This window comes from Lygodium microphyllum, chromosome 30 (genome assembly GCF_053477565.2).
Source record: "Lygodium microphyllum isolate KBCC chromosome 30, Lygodium_microphyllum_v1.1.10, whole genome shotgun sequence".
Classification (NCBI taxonomy): domain Eukaryota; kingdom Viridiplantae; phylum Streptophyta; class Polypodiopsida; order Schizaeales; family Lygodiaceae; genus Lygodium; species Lygodium microphyllum.
This window is the reverse complement of record NC_141164.1, coordinates 32,800,363-32,814,193: the sequence shown is the minus strand read 5'-3', so window position 1 is coordinate 32,814,193 and position 13,831 is coordinate 32,800,363. Positions and strand designations below refer to the sequence as shown.

General features: G+C 45.2%; 1 protein-coding gene across 1 annotated transcript in view; it reads left to right on the top strand.

Moving 5' to 3' along the window:
* Window positions 1-11,074: 11,074 nt before the first annotated feature.
* The window catches only part of LOC148009694 (uncharacterized), a 65,677-nt gene continuing 62,920 nt past the window's right edge, over window positions 11,075-13,831 (top strand). The window contains exons 1-2 of the mRNA XM_087673220.1: window positions 11,075-11,298; window positions 11,683-11,868. Of these exons, the coding sequence (XP_087529346.1) occupies window positions 11,296-11,298; window positions 11,683-11,868 (189 nt within the window). The 5' untranslated portion in view covers window positions 11,075-11,295. The remainder of the gene's footprint in view (window positions 11,299-11,682; window positions 11,869-13,831) is intronic.

Genomic DNA, 13,831 nt, shown 5'->3' with positions numbered 1-13,831 from the left:
TATGCATACATGCATACACAATATGCACACATATGATATGAAGAAATAGGAGAAATAGGAGAAAGAAAAAGAAAGGAGAGAAAAGAAAAGTGATGAGAGTGAGAGAGAGAGGATACACATTTACAAGAGCACACATGTATTAAACACACATACAAATATGCACATATACACACACACATAAATATATATGCACACACACACACACACACACACAACACCACACAAATCATAGAAAAAATAACAATAAGGAAAAAGAAAATGTATGCATGTGTGTCTATAACACACACACACACACACACATGAAAGCCAATGTGCTAAGACATAGTTCTGCCTAGTCATTACTTTGCTACAATCAATACACAACCATTGTTGGGTGCAACAATTTATAACCCCATCATTCCTTGCATATTTGCTTTGATTCAAAAGCTATGATGGAGCAAGACCATTATTGTGCTGGAGAGAGGGCAATGCTCAATGACGTTCTTCAAGGAAAAACAAGCATGTGCCCAAAGAAGAATACTTGTTTATAGGTCTAAAAAACTTGACCTATAGGAAAATGTGCAAAAGCAAAAAATGATGAGGAAAACATGAGACATTACACACATGCACAAAGAAAGTGAATGAAGTGTTTTATCTATTCTATATATTTTTTACAACTATTGCTTGGGGACTCAAACCAAAGAGAAGGCTCCCAAGCCTCTATGTGGTTCATGCAAGAGAGGTTTGGTGTCCAACAAATGTCATTCTCAAAGGGTGAATGGAGGGGGACTTCTGTGGGAGCTTTCACTCAACTGCCAAGACCCACGGACCGCTTATTGTTTCAAGCGTTCCAAGCCGAGCACTAATGGCTACCTCTCACATAACCGACGCGCCATCCATATCTACCGGTGTAGTGAGCTTATCTCCGTGCCGTTCGAGTTACCTCCTCTCCCGCGCACTCCGGTAGCTCCACGATCCAAGTGCAAGCTTCAAGCAAGCTCCATCCTCAAGCTCCATACTCCAAGCTCCATTGCCGCGAGCAAGAGAAGAGAAGAGAAGAGAAGAGAATAAGAGAGGAGAAGATGGAGAGCTTCTCCTCCTCGGTCCCTCACCCTCACACACTCACTCCCTCACACTCTCACACTCCCTCTCTCAAGCACAAGCTCAAGCAAGCAAGAAGAAGAAGAAGAAGAAGAGAGCTACTTTTGGCCACACACAAGAATGAGCTTCTCATTCACTTTTCAACTTTATATACAAAACCCTAAATCCCTTTTGGGCGGTCATCCCCTTTTCCTCTTTTTTACATGGCCGGCCATAGCCTAGGCCCTTTTTCCCATTGTCCTTCTATCTTCCTAGCTTCCTTTCCACCGCCCATCTACATTTACAAATTGCACGGGTGAGAGCCCAGCGCTCCTTGAATTAAGCCATGATGCACTTGAGCTCTTTTACAAAAGTTTTGACTTGCGCTTTTCCTTGTGCGCCTTTCTCCCTTATTTAGGACTCTTCTCCTTGTGCGTCTTTGTCTTCTGTTTCTCTTTGCCTTGGCCTTTGTCTTTGTCTTCTGCTTTAGCTTTTCTAATTTTCCACCTTCGTTCGTTTGAGGGTTAACATTACCCCCCTCCTAGACGAGTGCCAGTCCCATGGCACTCACCGTCGTAGGTAGCAGGCTGTAGCATGCACTGAAGACGTGGGTGACAAGGACGCCTGTGGTTTCCGTGGAGGAGTATTGGTGGTGGTGTGGCAGAAGGTCTTGGGGGACCTGTTGGAGGCCAAGGTGGCTGGTGGAAGGCTGTTGGAGTTGGTGGTAGGGCTATTCTGTGTTGGGGATTGCATTGATGGCTGGCACAAGTGTTGGTTTGTTGGGGATTCTGCTCATGACGATTCGTTGCGGGCTTGTCAAAAGGGAAGGGATAAGCATTCAGAGTTGGGTGTTGATGAAGAGCGAACGACACTTTCGTTAGAGTCTTCAACACCTGCAATTGAAAACCTCTCATGTGGTCTCTCCCTAAGGGGTAGTGCTAGTCTTCTTATCGTGCACAAGACATATTTTGATTAGTTTGGGAGACAGGTCAAAATCTAAGCAAGCATGGAGTATTGTCCTGCACTTGAGGACCAAACCGTGTATATACTTCGGTGCAGATATTATGTAAGTGCTCGTGCATATCTAGGTATTACTTAGCTAGAAGACTGTCGGCCTGGTTCCTTGTATAGCAATGGGTCAGTGAAGCAATGGCTTAGTTGATGGAAAAATTTGTCGATGAAGACGAGGAGTACACTTGAAGATTGCTTGAGACATCATTATGGTCTTGTCAAGGCAATGTAGCACAATTAAGCTCTGTGATGTCTTAGCTTTTGGTAGCTAGTGGCTACTCATAGTGCTTGAAAAGTATGGTGTACTTTTCCATTGTCTTTCATGCCGTGCTTACCACTATTGATTGTAATGGCATTGAGATGGAGTGCAAAAGAATTGTGCAAGTGGTCCAGGGTGACAGGTCTAACCATAGGCGAGGCGAGCTCCCTAGGTATGTCCTGCCCTTAATGTGGCCTGAATAAATTGTGGGGGATGTACAAAGGGCTAGGGGATTAGGGATGGAGCCAGCTGACCAAGGTCACTGGATGTACCTAATTTGAGGACCCCTAGGTGCGGTGCTGTGATCGTGTGTGCATTTTTTCTTTTTCTTTTTTTTCTCTTTTTTTTTCATTTTTTCCTTTTCTTTTCTTTCTTGCTTTCTTTCTTTCTCTTTCTTTTTTTTTTTTGGTGGGAAAAAATGAATACAATCAATGCCATACATTGAGGCTATTAGCCTTTCATTTGGATTGAGAAATGTTGGAATCCAAAGGCTATAAAGAATGGATATTACAGAGAGGATTGTGTCACCAGCCTTGATGCTAGAGGAACTGTTGTTGAGATGAAGAGATACACTTGAGATATTGCAAACCTCCTTGCGACACATGCGATGTTGGTACAATTGAGGTAACGACTGCCGTGAGCCAACTATAGAGCTTGACCCAGAAAGAGAGCGTAGCCCATGAATATGCTTTAGGCTATGCGATGTGGGCGGTCGGCAGCGTGGCTTTGTCGCGGCTCTTTGTGCAGTCGATGGTCTTGCGGTGATCGGGTATTGAACACTTTCGCACAAAGACCTGTCTCGTCCTGTATCCACTTGTCACTTCATGAGAGTACATGCATGGTATATGCTGCAACTATAATAAACCAGTGCAATGCAAGGAGACATCACTTATCTGAATTCTATGGTGTTGACTTAGATATTTATCACTTGCGCTTGATTAGCTTTTTCTTTTGCTAAAGACGTGACATATATTAAACGTAGATATGAAAAGTTCGTACAATTCGGGAACATGTCAATGCTTAACCATTTGAAGACAAAGAGTCCTGGCCATGTAGCTTTTAATAAGCCTTTATACAGCATGGGGTGACTCTATTTGTACGAGGCGGGGCGAGTCTGGGTGGTCGGGCGATTGGGGCTCTGCTGGTGCGGGGCTCCCGTGGGGTTGGGCAGGGAACATGTCGGCTGGGACATGAATGGTGTAGTCCCGGGCCGCGACCATTCCCAAAATGTCTTTAAACAGTTCATTAAATTCTTCCCTGTCCCAGGCCGCCTTTTCTCTTCGTGGGCACTTGGTGCCCGAGTGTACGTTGGGGGTTTGTGCCACTGGTGTTGCCACATTGTGTGCACCTCCTTGAGCGTCCGCTCCCCTGGCCCACGGATTCTTCGACCTTCGTCTGGGGTGGTGTCGCTTGGGGCCGCGTTTCTTGGCGTACCTTTTAAGAGTGGGCACATAGCGCACCGGCGGAGGGGCGTGTGTGGCATGTTCCCGTCGGCTGCGGAGAGCGTCCTTGCAAGCTAGCTACCCTTGGTTCTCCATATTTTCCTCGCAGGGGGACCTGTAAGATGCGAATCAAGGATTAGGATTCGTCACATGATAAGACCATTCATATGTAAGGGATTATAGTGCAGGTTATCAAGCGCATAGGACGAGAAGGGGAGGGGTGGGGCATGTAGTGTTGTTGTAGAGGGATGGCCCCCATGATGTATATTTAGCCTCTTGCCATTAGCAGATCTTGGTTCATGCAGAGTTACGTCGGCTGGCGGTCATGGATTTAGGCAGGGCTCCTCCTTGGAAGGATAGACCGGACAAGGAAGAGGGTGTATAGAAAGGGACTATACCCTGTCTACACCATCAAAGTTGTTGGTCAAGGCTTCCTATGGCAGTAGTGTGGGTTGCATGCCCTTCACTTGGAGGTGGGGATGGTCACATGGCTTTTAAATGCGTGATGAGAGGAGGACTTGAGGAGCTTAGCCTGTCAGACCCAACTCTTCTCCCTGCGCTGCTTGACTATCATTGCTTGTGTGTGTTGATATTGTTGATACACGGTGACACACAATTTGGTGTTTATTTATATACATATTTATGAATCCATGTCACTTCACGAGGATAAGAACCAATTATAGAACTCGGGGTTGTACTGGAGTGTGGCACACGCGTCCAGCACTCGTGGCATCTTACTCAGTACCAATAGATATTTTGCCACATCGAGTAGCATGGACCCTTGTCCGAGTCTACTGGCAATATGTAACTCCTCCTCAATGAGAACCTTATCAAACAGAGGGCTCTCTAGGCTAGTTCCAGCTAAGTCCGTACCCCGAATGGCAGTCAGCACCACTCGAAGGGAAGTTGGTGCCACATAGGTTGGGTCTCTTTGAGACCGCCATTTGGCCAATCGCTCCTCTGAGACTGTCATGATCTGAGCCCCTAGTTCGGCCATTACAATGCGGTTTTCACACCAACGCTGTTCAAATTGACTTCGGCCTGCTGACAGTCGCTTTAGTTGCTCTAGGTCTACAAGATTCGGTTGGTAGAGCACTTCATTGAACGTGACAGTTAAGCGCAGTTCGTCGGCTTCCTCGTCAGAGATGAGTCGCATACGTTCATGTAAGAGCTTGTTATAGTGCTCGTCAAGATGTTCTTGCTCTTCCCAAGATAGAGAAAAGGGCAAGTAATCTCCAAGCTGCTCCTTGGGGATTGTGCCCACGTCCACAAGGACCTAAACTCGTGCAAACACCTTGAGCTTAGCATCAATCTTAGCTAGGCATTCTGCAATACTTCTATGTTCAACGAGGGCTTTCTCGGTTGCCATCTCATGCAAGGTTCTAGGAGTTTCCTTAGGCTTTAGCATAGCTGGGAGCTCAGGCCTAGATGAGCAAGATTAGTCAATGCTAGGATTTCTTATGCTCTTAAGTTTTCCATGTTTCTCCTGAGGCTTCGCTATTGTGTCATGGTTCTCCTTGGATGTGACTGGTATAGGTTTGTCACCCTGTTGTGACCACGTTATATCCACTCTTGATTGGTCAATGCAAGTTCTGTTGTCAGTGGATTGAGTGTTGAAAGAAGCCGTTGATGGCAACGACTACTTTGATTTTTCAGAGCACGCGGATGTGTCTGAGGTTTCACCACTATTAGGAGAGGCATCAGTGGGCTCATTGGTGGATGGACTCGATGCTTTATTCATCAGCTCTCCAGCGCTCTTGGTCTCAACGTTCTTGGGGTCCACAACTACCTGTAGCTGCTGTTGTTTTCGATGTTTTCTCCTCTTTTTCTTGGTCAATGAAGGTGCATCTCTCAACGACTTCGGACCCTGGACTAGGTCAACCGTTGATGTGGTTGGTTGGGCCTCAGCATTCTCTTTCTCTAGTGTGTCCTTATGGGACATGGCCGTGGTCTGCTGAATAGCCTCGCTAGGTTATGAGAGCACAACTACCTCCCTTTTCGGAGAGTCTAGCTCTTCAGCCAACTCCCTTGAGTTTAACTCCCCCATCCTAGGCTTTAGGCACTTTGAAAGTGCTGGAGTTGTCGAGGGATTTGGTTGCAACACCTCCTCCACAGGTAAACTACTAAGGACATGTTCCACAAGGGGCATTGTCACGGCCAAGGGTTGTGACTGTTGTGATCCCTAATTGGAAGTAGTAGCAGTTAGTTCAGTGGACTGGCTACCATTGGTAGACTGTAGTGTCAAGTCCCTAGGCAGATCAGAAGTGGTCGTGCCTTTTGTTGCCCTTTGCACCTTCACTTGTGTAGGTTGAGCAGCGGCACGAGGCTGCTGCTGCCGTGCTTCCCGTGTCAATTTAGGTGAAGAGGATGTAGGAGATCTGGGACTCCTACATGGGCTTGGCACTGACTGGAGAATTTGCTCGTGATTGTTAGATGATTATGTCATTAGCTTTGCTGAGTGATCAACCTTATCATGAGCAATGTTGTGCGTGTGGTGCCCATTATCGTCTTGGGAAGTCAAAGGCTCCTTGGGCACTAGTGGACCTTGTGCACGCTCGACAGTTACCTCTGATAGCTGCTTGCTAAGTACGCCAGGTTGGGGATCTACTTTTTGATAGGCCATGTTTGGTTTCTTGATTTCAATAGTGAGGGGCTTGATCACTCCAATATTTTTGGTTCAAGACTTGGCCTTTCGTTTAGTTTTCCTCCTACGCCTCTTTGCTTTGGACATAATTTGGGCTTCCGACAGAGGTGGCTTAGCAGGGAGTTTTGGTACCCAAATCCAATGATTGCCTGCATAATACCCTTGAGCATGAAGCAACGCCTTCGATATCCATCGTGGCATTGTGCTAGCTCTCTGTCGATGCCTTCGTCTATAAGGCTTGGGCTTCTTTCGTGGTCTTCTACGATATTTGTAAGTCCAAACCCCATCCTTGGCCTTGTCTCCTAACCTTTTTGTTTCAAGCATGGCCTCACTCATTGGTTCTCGTTGCTCGACCTGTGCTTGTATCAACTCCTCCAACAAGTCCTTGCCCTCGTTAATAGGCTTGATTGTTACATAAGCACCTTCCTTGCCTTTCCTTCGAGGTTCCTGAGGTCACCCTTGCTAAAGGTTGTGACTATCCTCACACCCGGTAGTGTTAGGTGTATCCTCTGTGCTACATAGTCGGCCTCACACTTGGTTGCCCTCTTGAAGGGTCTTCCAAGGAGGGTTTCTTTCCCGCAGCTAGCACTATTTGGAGGAACATGAAATAGGATAGGCAAGCTTTCTGTTTTAATTGTCACAAGGATTTTGCACTTCCCCATGAGTGTTTATGGGTGTCCCCCATAAGGGCTAAGAGTTGCACTAGTCAGTGTGAGCTCTGGTTGGCCTAGTAGGGTCTATGATTCATAGGTCAAGATGTTAAAATTTGCTCCTTCATCAATTAGAGCATCAATAGTATGCTCTCTTTTCGCGGTGAGTTTGACCCTAAGATAAGCAGGTGGTACTATGTCTTCATCTTCCGGGTCCTGGCTTGTAAATTTAAGCCTTCTGACAAATGCCCTTGAGTTCTCAACTGCACGACCAGATGTGGATTCTCCACTGATGTCTTGGGTTGTTTGTGCAGTGTTGCTCAAGGTACATCTCTCGTCAAGACTGTCATATCTATCATTCTCGCTATTGTAGCTTGATGTTGTTGCTTTCCGCTTTGACTATATGCAGCCCGAATACAACACGTATGTGTTTTTGCAGTGTGGCCTTTTTGCCCTTGTTGGCTAGATGGGCCCATTGAGGTTCTAGGGCCTCTGTTTGTCTCTATTTGGGTACGGGCTTTTGGTTGCTCTTTTGCAAGCGAGAATCCATGCTCGTGTAGAGCCATTACTTCACTAGCGTCCAATTTGGAAGACCTATCACGACGCGTATTTTCCCTCCAACCTACTTGGGGGAGGTGCAGAGGGGGCAGAGTCCCCTCTGTGGGGGTCCGGGGGGGGGGGGGGGGGCAGTCCCCCCGGCCCACAAGGCCGTTACGATAAATGCCATACGCAATTTGGAGGACTGTTTATAGCCAAATTTTGAACTACGTGCTCTAAAATTTAGCCCAGTGATGGATCTGTGATGTGCCTTTAGCTCTACGTAGCCTTTGGGGTCAATCTCGGGGTTTAGATGCGTTAAAATTTGTATTCTAGGTACCTGTTCGATTTTGACAGTTTTTTGTCCGATTTTCAGGAGTCCAATTATCAGAATCGAACGTTCGATTTTGGGTTGGTTCGATCGGCCTAGTGGTCCGATTTTGGTCACGTTCGATTCTAGGAGTCGGATCGAAAAAGTGGTCCGATTCTGGGAATCAGATCGGACAGGGTGGTCCGATTCTGGGTGGTCCGATTCTGGGTGGTCCGATTCTGGACAGTCCGATTTTGGACGGCCTGATTCTGGGTGGTCCGAGTGTTCGAGTCGGACGGGGTTGGTCCAATCAAACGACAGTCCGAGTGTCTGAGTCCGAGCGTCCGAGTCCGAGTGGTCCGATTTCCAAAATCGGATGGGTTGGTCCAAGTGGTCCGATCGGACGGGTGTCCAAGCGTCCGATTATGGACTGGTTCGATTCTGGGACTCGGACGGCCTGGTCTGACTACACAGCCGACGGCCCGCGAGTTGCACGCGATACCTCTAGACTGACGTCTACTACACCGAATCGTCCAGTGCCTTCTAGATAGGTGCAAGACACTACAAGGGAATGCCAGACATGCCTGGAATCACTGTGGTGCTCGAATCAAACGGTACTCCAAGGATCTGTGCCCCTATTTCCCTATTTTAGCCTGTTATACAACAACAGAAGCCCCTACTGTTTGCTTCTTTTTCTTTGTTTTTTCCTATCTTAAATGCATACAAATCACAAAGTAAATACCTACACTACTTCATTCCACAACATAAATCTCAAGAAAGCAAAAAACCTACTTGCCAAGGATATCGAATACCATCTTCAACCCCCTCCCTTCCTACCTATCTCAAGCACCAGTTCGGGGAAACCCTTACTTTGATGCTCGATTCGAAGCGCGCAAGCGCTCAAGGCTTGAATCCGTTGGTCCCGGCACGAACCAAAATGTGGGAGCTTTCACTCAACCGCCAAGACCTATGGACCGCTTATTGTTTCAAGCGTTCCAAGCTGAGCACTAATGGCTACCTCTCACATAACCGACACACCATCCATATCTACGGGTGTAGTGAGCTTACCTCTGCGCCGTTCGAGTTACCTCCTCTCCCACGCACTTTGGTAGCTCCACGATCCAAGTGCAAGCTTCAAGCAAGCTCCATCCTCAAGCTCCACGCTCCAAGCTCCATTGCCGCGAGCAAGAGAAGAGAAGAGAAGAGAAGAGAAGAAGAGAGGAGAAGATGGAGAGCTTTTCCTCCTTGGTCCCTCACCCTCACATACTCACTCCCTCACACTCTCACATTCCCTCTCTCAAGCACAAGCTCAAGCAAGCAAGAACAAGAAGAAGAAGAAGAAGAAGAAGAGAGCTACTTTTGGCCACACACAAGAATGAGCTTCTCATTCACTTTTCAACTTTATATACAAAACCCTAAATCCCTTTTGGGCGGTCATCCCCTTTTCCTCTTTTTTACATGGCCGGCCATAGCCTAGGCCCTTTTTCCCATTGTCATTCTATCTTCCTAGCTTCCTTTCCACCGCCCGTCTACATTTACAAATTGCACGGGTGAGAGCCCAGCGCTCCTTGAATTAAACCATGATGCGTTTGCGCTCTTTTACAAAAGTTTTGACTTGCACTTTTCCTTGTGTGCCTTTCTCCCTTATTTAGGACTCTTCTCCTTGTGCGTCTTTGTCTTCCGTTTCTCTTTGCCTTAGCCTTTGTCTTTGTCTTCTGCTTTAGCTTTTCTAATTTTCCACCTTCGTTCGTTTGAGGGTTAACAACTTCTCTCTCTCTCTCTCTCTCTCTCTCTCTCATGTAGGTTGTGGAGGTGAGGCCAACATCATAGAAGGGATGGCTCCCTCCCCCATGTCTCTATCTCACCCTAGGTACATGTAGTATCTCAAGTAGCATTCCAATAAAGATCCTCACTAATGGCAATGGGACTTGTGACTAGCAAGTGAAAGAGCAATTAGAAACTATCACAATTTGATGAAAAACACCTCCATGTACCATTAGGCAATGTGAGGCAACTCTCCATCAACCCATCCTATGCAACCACCTCCTCTCTCCACCTTTCTGTCCATTAGAGCAAACTAATCCAAAATGTGCTAGTATTTGCGAAAACACAATTAGCAAGACTCAAGTAGAGACCATCCTGTGTGTGCTCATATTTCTAATAACATGCATAAGACATAAATGATACTAGCCACCAAATAGAACACTCTCATGTGCTTCTCTCTCTCTCTCTCTCTCTCTCTCTCTCTCTCTCTCTCTCTCTCTCTCAAGTAGGACCTTGTAGCAATCCTACAAGCATAACTTCAAGATCACGTGAGGTATGCATAATTTTTCATCAATGATTTTATAGGTTATGGAGGAGAGACCCTAAGGACCTTGCAATAGTTCTACAAGCATAACTTTAGGATCACTTAAGGTATGCATAATTCCTCATTGTCAAGAGAAGATCATAATTTTGTAGGCTTTGAAAGAGAGGCCCTCATCAAGAGAAGGTCATGAAGATGTACGCTAGAGAGGAGAGGTTGAGGATATGGGGATTAAGAAGACTCACTCACCTAAGTCCTCCTCTTACTCTCCTACCTTCTTCTTCTTCTTGGAGAAGATTCTAGATCAATGAGTATGTGAGTTTTCTTCGCCATCATCTCCTCCTTCTCCTCCTCTTTGTGTTGAATGTAAATGAATTGAGCCCCCCCCCCCCTCTCTCTCTATCCCCTCCACCACCTCCCCACTAATGCATGCAAGGAAAAATCAAAAGCATTCCATGGAACAAGAAGAAGATGATGATGGATGTATCTTCAATAAGGCCACCATGGAAGTAGCTCACAATCATTTCGTAGGGGCTTGTAGCAAAAAAGAGCACACAATGAGTTCGCTCTCTCTCTCTCTCTCTCTCTCTCTCTCATATGGAATATTATCTACATAAAAAGCCATCTCATTTGTAGAGAAACCCTTCTTGGTGTACATGTCTTCCTATATTTCAATTTGAGGAACTATTTTGCTATGCTATTTGGTAAGAAAACATGGGATGAAGCTCTTTTATTGAGGATGTATGATGTAATAGGTATAGCAAGTTTATTGTATATGATGGAATGGTAAAACAAGTTTATTAGTGTGGGTGATGTAATGATAAACTTTTGAGTTTAATGCATAGGTTGAGAGGATAATCGCAAGTGCGAAGCAAGCAAGTCGACGTGGGACGGAACGTGACCTTTTGGAAGCACTAGTTTTCTTGGTGTGTCCACTGTTGTGAGGGAATGTGAAGACGCTCAAGTTTAGCGCATGGCAGTAACAGCAGGTAGAGAAGACGAAGAAGAACAGGGAAGACGTACAGAAATCCCGCTGTAGAGCTTCAGCCGTTGTTGAATTCAATCTCGAGTTCCGGCCATGGTAAAGATCTTGTCGATATTCTGTAACACTGCAAAACACACCATTGTTTAATGGCCAATTGGTTCACCTTGATTCTCTCTCTCTCTCACACACACACACACACAGAGGTGTTTTATTTCAAATTGCACAGTTCTTATAGCCAGAAGCCTAGTAGATCAAAATCTTATGCCATTCACTGCAGATTGCATCAGAAGGACCGTTTACAACAGTATTCACTACACACACACACACACACACACACACACACACACACACACACACACACACACACACACACACAATGAGCACACATACTTTTAGATTCTATTTAAAGCTAGTCGGTGTGTCTATTTATGTCAGTCACGGACACAGCACATGTGCGATTGATGCAACCTGTCTCTGTAGGCTATGTTCATAAGGGTGAAGAGGAAGAAGACTACTTATTTCCTGCATTGTGATCCCTCAGAGACCACTCTAGAAATAAAGGCAAAACTCCAAGTTCTAACTGACAATGATGTGGATGCCCAGCGTCTGATCCTTCTTTCACGAAATTTGACCCTTGAAGATGCTAAGACTCTGGCAGACCAAAAGGTACTATCCTATGCTGAAATTGTCTATGTGTCTTCCTAGGCTCAACATTTATTGAGGTCTGCTGCTCTCCTGCATGTATTTGATAAGCAAGATAATCTTTGAGCATTGGAAACTGGTGAAAAAATGGCATTTGTTTCATGAGAAAATTAAATCACTTTGATGCCTGCATGGCATAGGCAACTTCAAAATGTATCGATGTTTTGGAAGACTGAGGATGGGACCTTTTACAATCTCAATATGAAGTTTCCTTTGAATTCTATATGGCTATCTTAGGGATCGGGGAGAGCTCTTGAAACATCACTGCATGAAATTAGAAATTGGGACATTGACAAAGAGAAGAAGCTAATGTAGGCCTTGATTGAGGCTTTGAATATCACTCAATTTTTTGCGAAGATGCGATAGCTTGTTATGCTATCAAAGCTGGGAAAATAGACTGTTGGTAGGACAAGGCCATAAAGCTAGAATGGGATGCTTTGACATACTTGTTAAGAGACTTTTGCTGAATGAACTTTTTTTCGTATCCAATTTTAACACGACCAGCCAAAATTTAGAAGTGTCTTGGAAGGGTGAGGTTGTGACCTTTCATGATCTTAGTATGATTTTTTTCTTGAGTCTTATATGGCTATGTTAGGGAGAGCTTTTGAAGTATCACCCCATGGGACATTGAGAAAGAGAAGAAGATACCATGCTAGCATGGTATGGTAGCCTTGATTGAGGTTGTGAATATTACTCAACTTGGTGAAGGTGCAACAGCTTGTTTATCAAAGTTGGTAAATTGGTTGGACAAGGTCATGAAGCTAGCATAGGAGATGTTAGACATACTTACATAGACTTTTGTTGAATGGATATTTTTTCTATCCAAATTTAACACACTCAACCAAGACTTAGAAGTAAGATTGGGTGAAATGTCAACATATAGCTTAAGGTTCAAATTTGCTATAGAGTAGAGATGTTCAGCACTATTGACCTTGCATTTGATAAATAGTTGCAATCAGAGCTTACTTTATGTGCTTCAAAGCAATGTTTATTATGTAGGAGATTCAAAAATGTAAAGATAGGAACATATTGGAAGGATTCATAGGGTTCAAATCTTGATATATGATATTATGGCTATAGTCAACACAATATTACACGTAAAGTCGCACAATTTTGTGACATCTAATTGGAAATATGTTTTCCTTTCAAATAGGGATGGTAAGTTTATAGTCTCTTTTTGAAAGCTTATTAGGTAATGGCTAGTTTTCCGTTGTCATCAATCCATGACTAGATGGTTAGGCTCAGGAGTTTGGTCTCTATCCTTTGGTTACTTCATGAATATTAAGAAAGATTAGTAAGAGGATTATAGTCAGTGATGCTATAATGCAAGGATAGGGTCAATAGGCACACATACTTTGTTATGTTTAAAAAGTGATCCATTCTAATGAATGGAATACTTTTCGACTATCTTTCTCTTAGTAGTCGACCTTTAGGCATTTGGACTGCCTAAGCTTTCTGGGCTACCACGTCCCTCTTAAACTAGTTGTTAGATCTTACCGAAGTGAAGAGCATTTTGGCAACGCCCTTTGAAAGAAAGATAGAAATTAATCAAAATCTCGAAGGAGGATAAGGTATTGATTGTTAGATATGATCAATGCCCCCACCCTCATTAGGTGCTACCAATGATCCATGGTGCTCAAAGTTGTAAGGCCCCCATTATGAGGAGAAGCCAAATGTGAGCCCGGACATTGGTTGAGTCCTGACTTGTATATCAGATGAGGTCTATGTGACCGGATGGCAAAAAGGTGACTGTTGTGGGTCTAATCTTTGGGTTAGACAGAGTGGTTAAGCTGGTAGCAACTCGAGGCACATTGCATTGAGTTGCGTGGTAAGGGAGTTAAAAGGGGCCCCTATTGTGGGGTCCGGGGGCCGCGGAAGCGGCCCCTGGCTGGGGGGTCCCAGGGGGGCCAGCGGCCCCCCTGGCGGG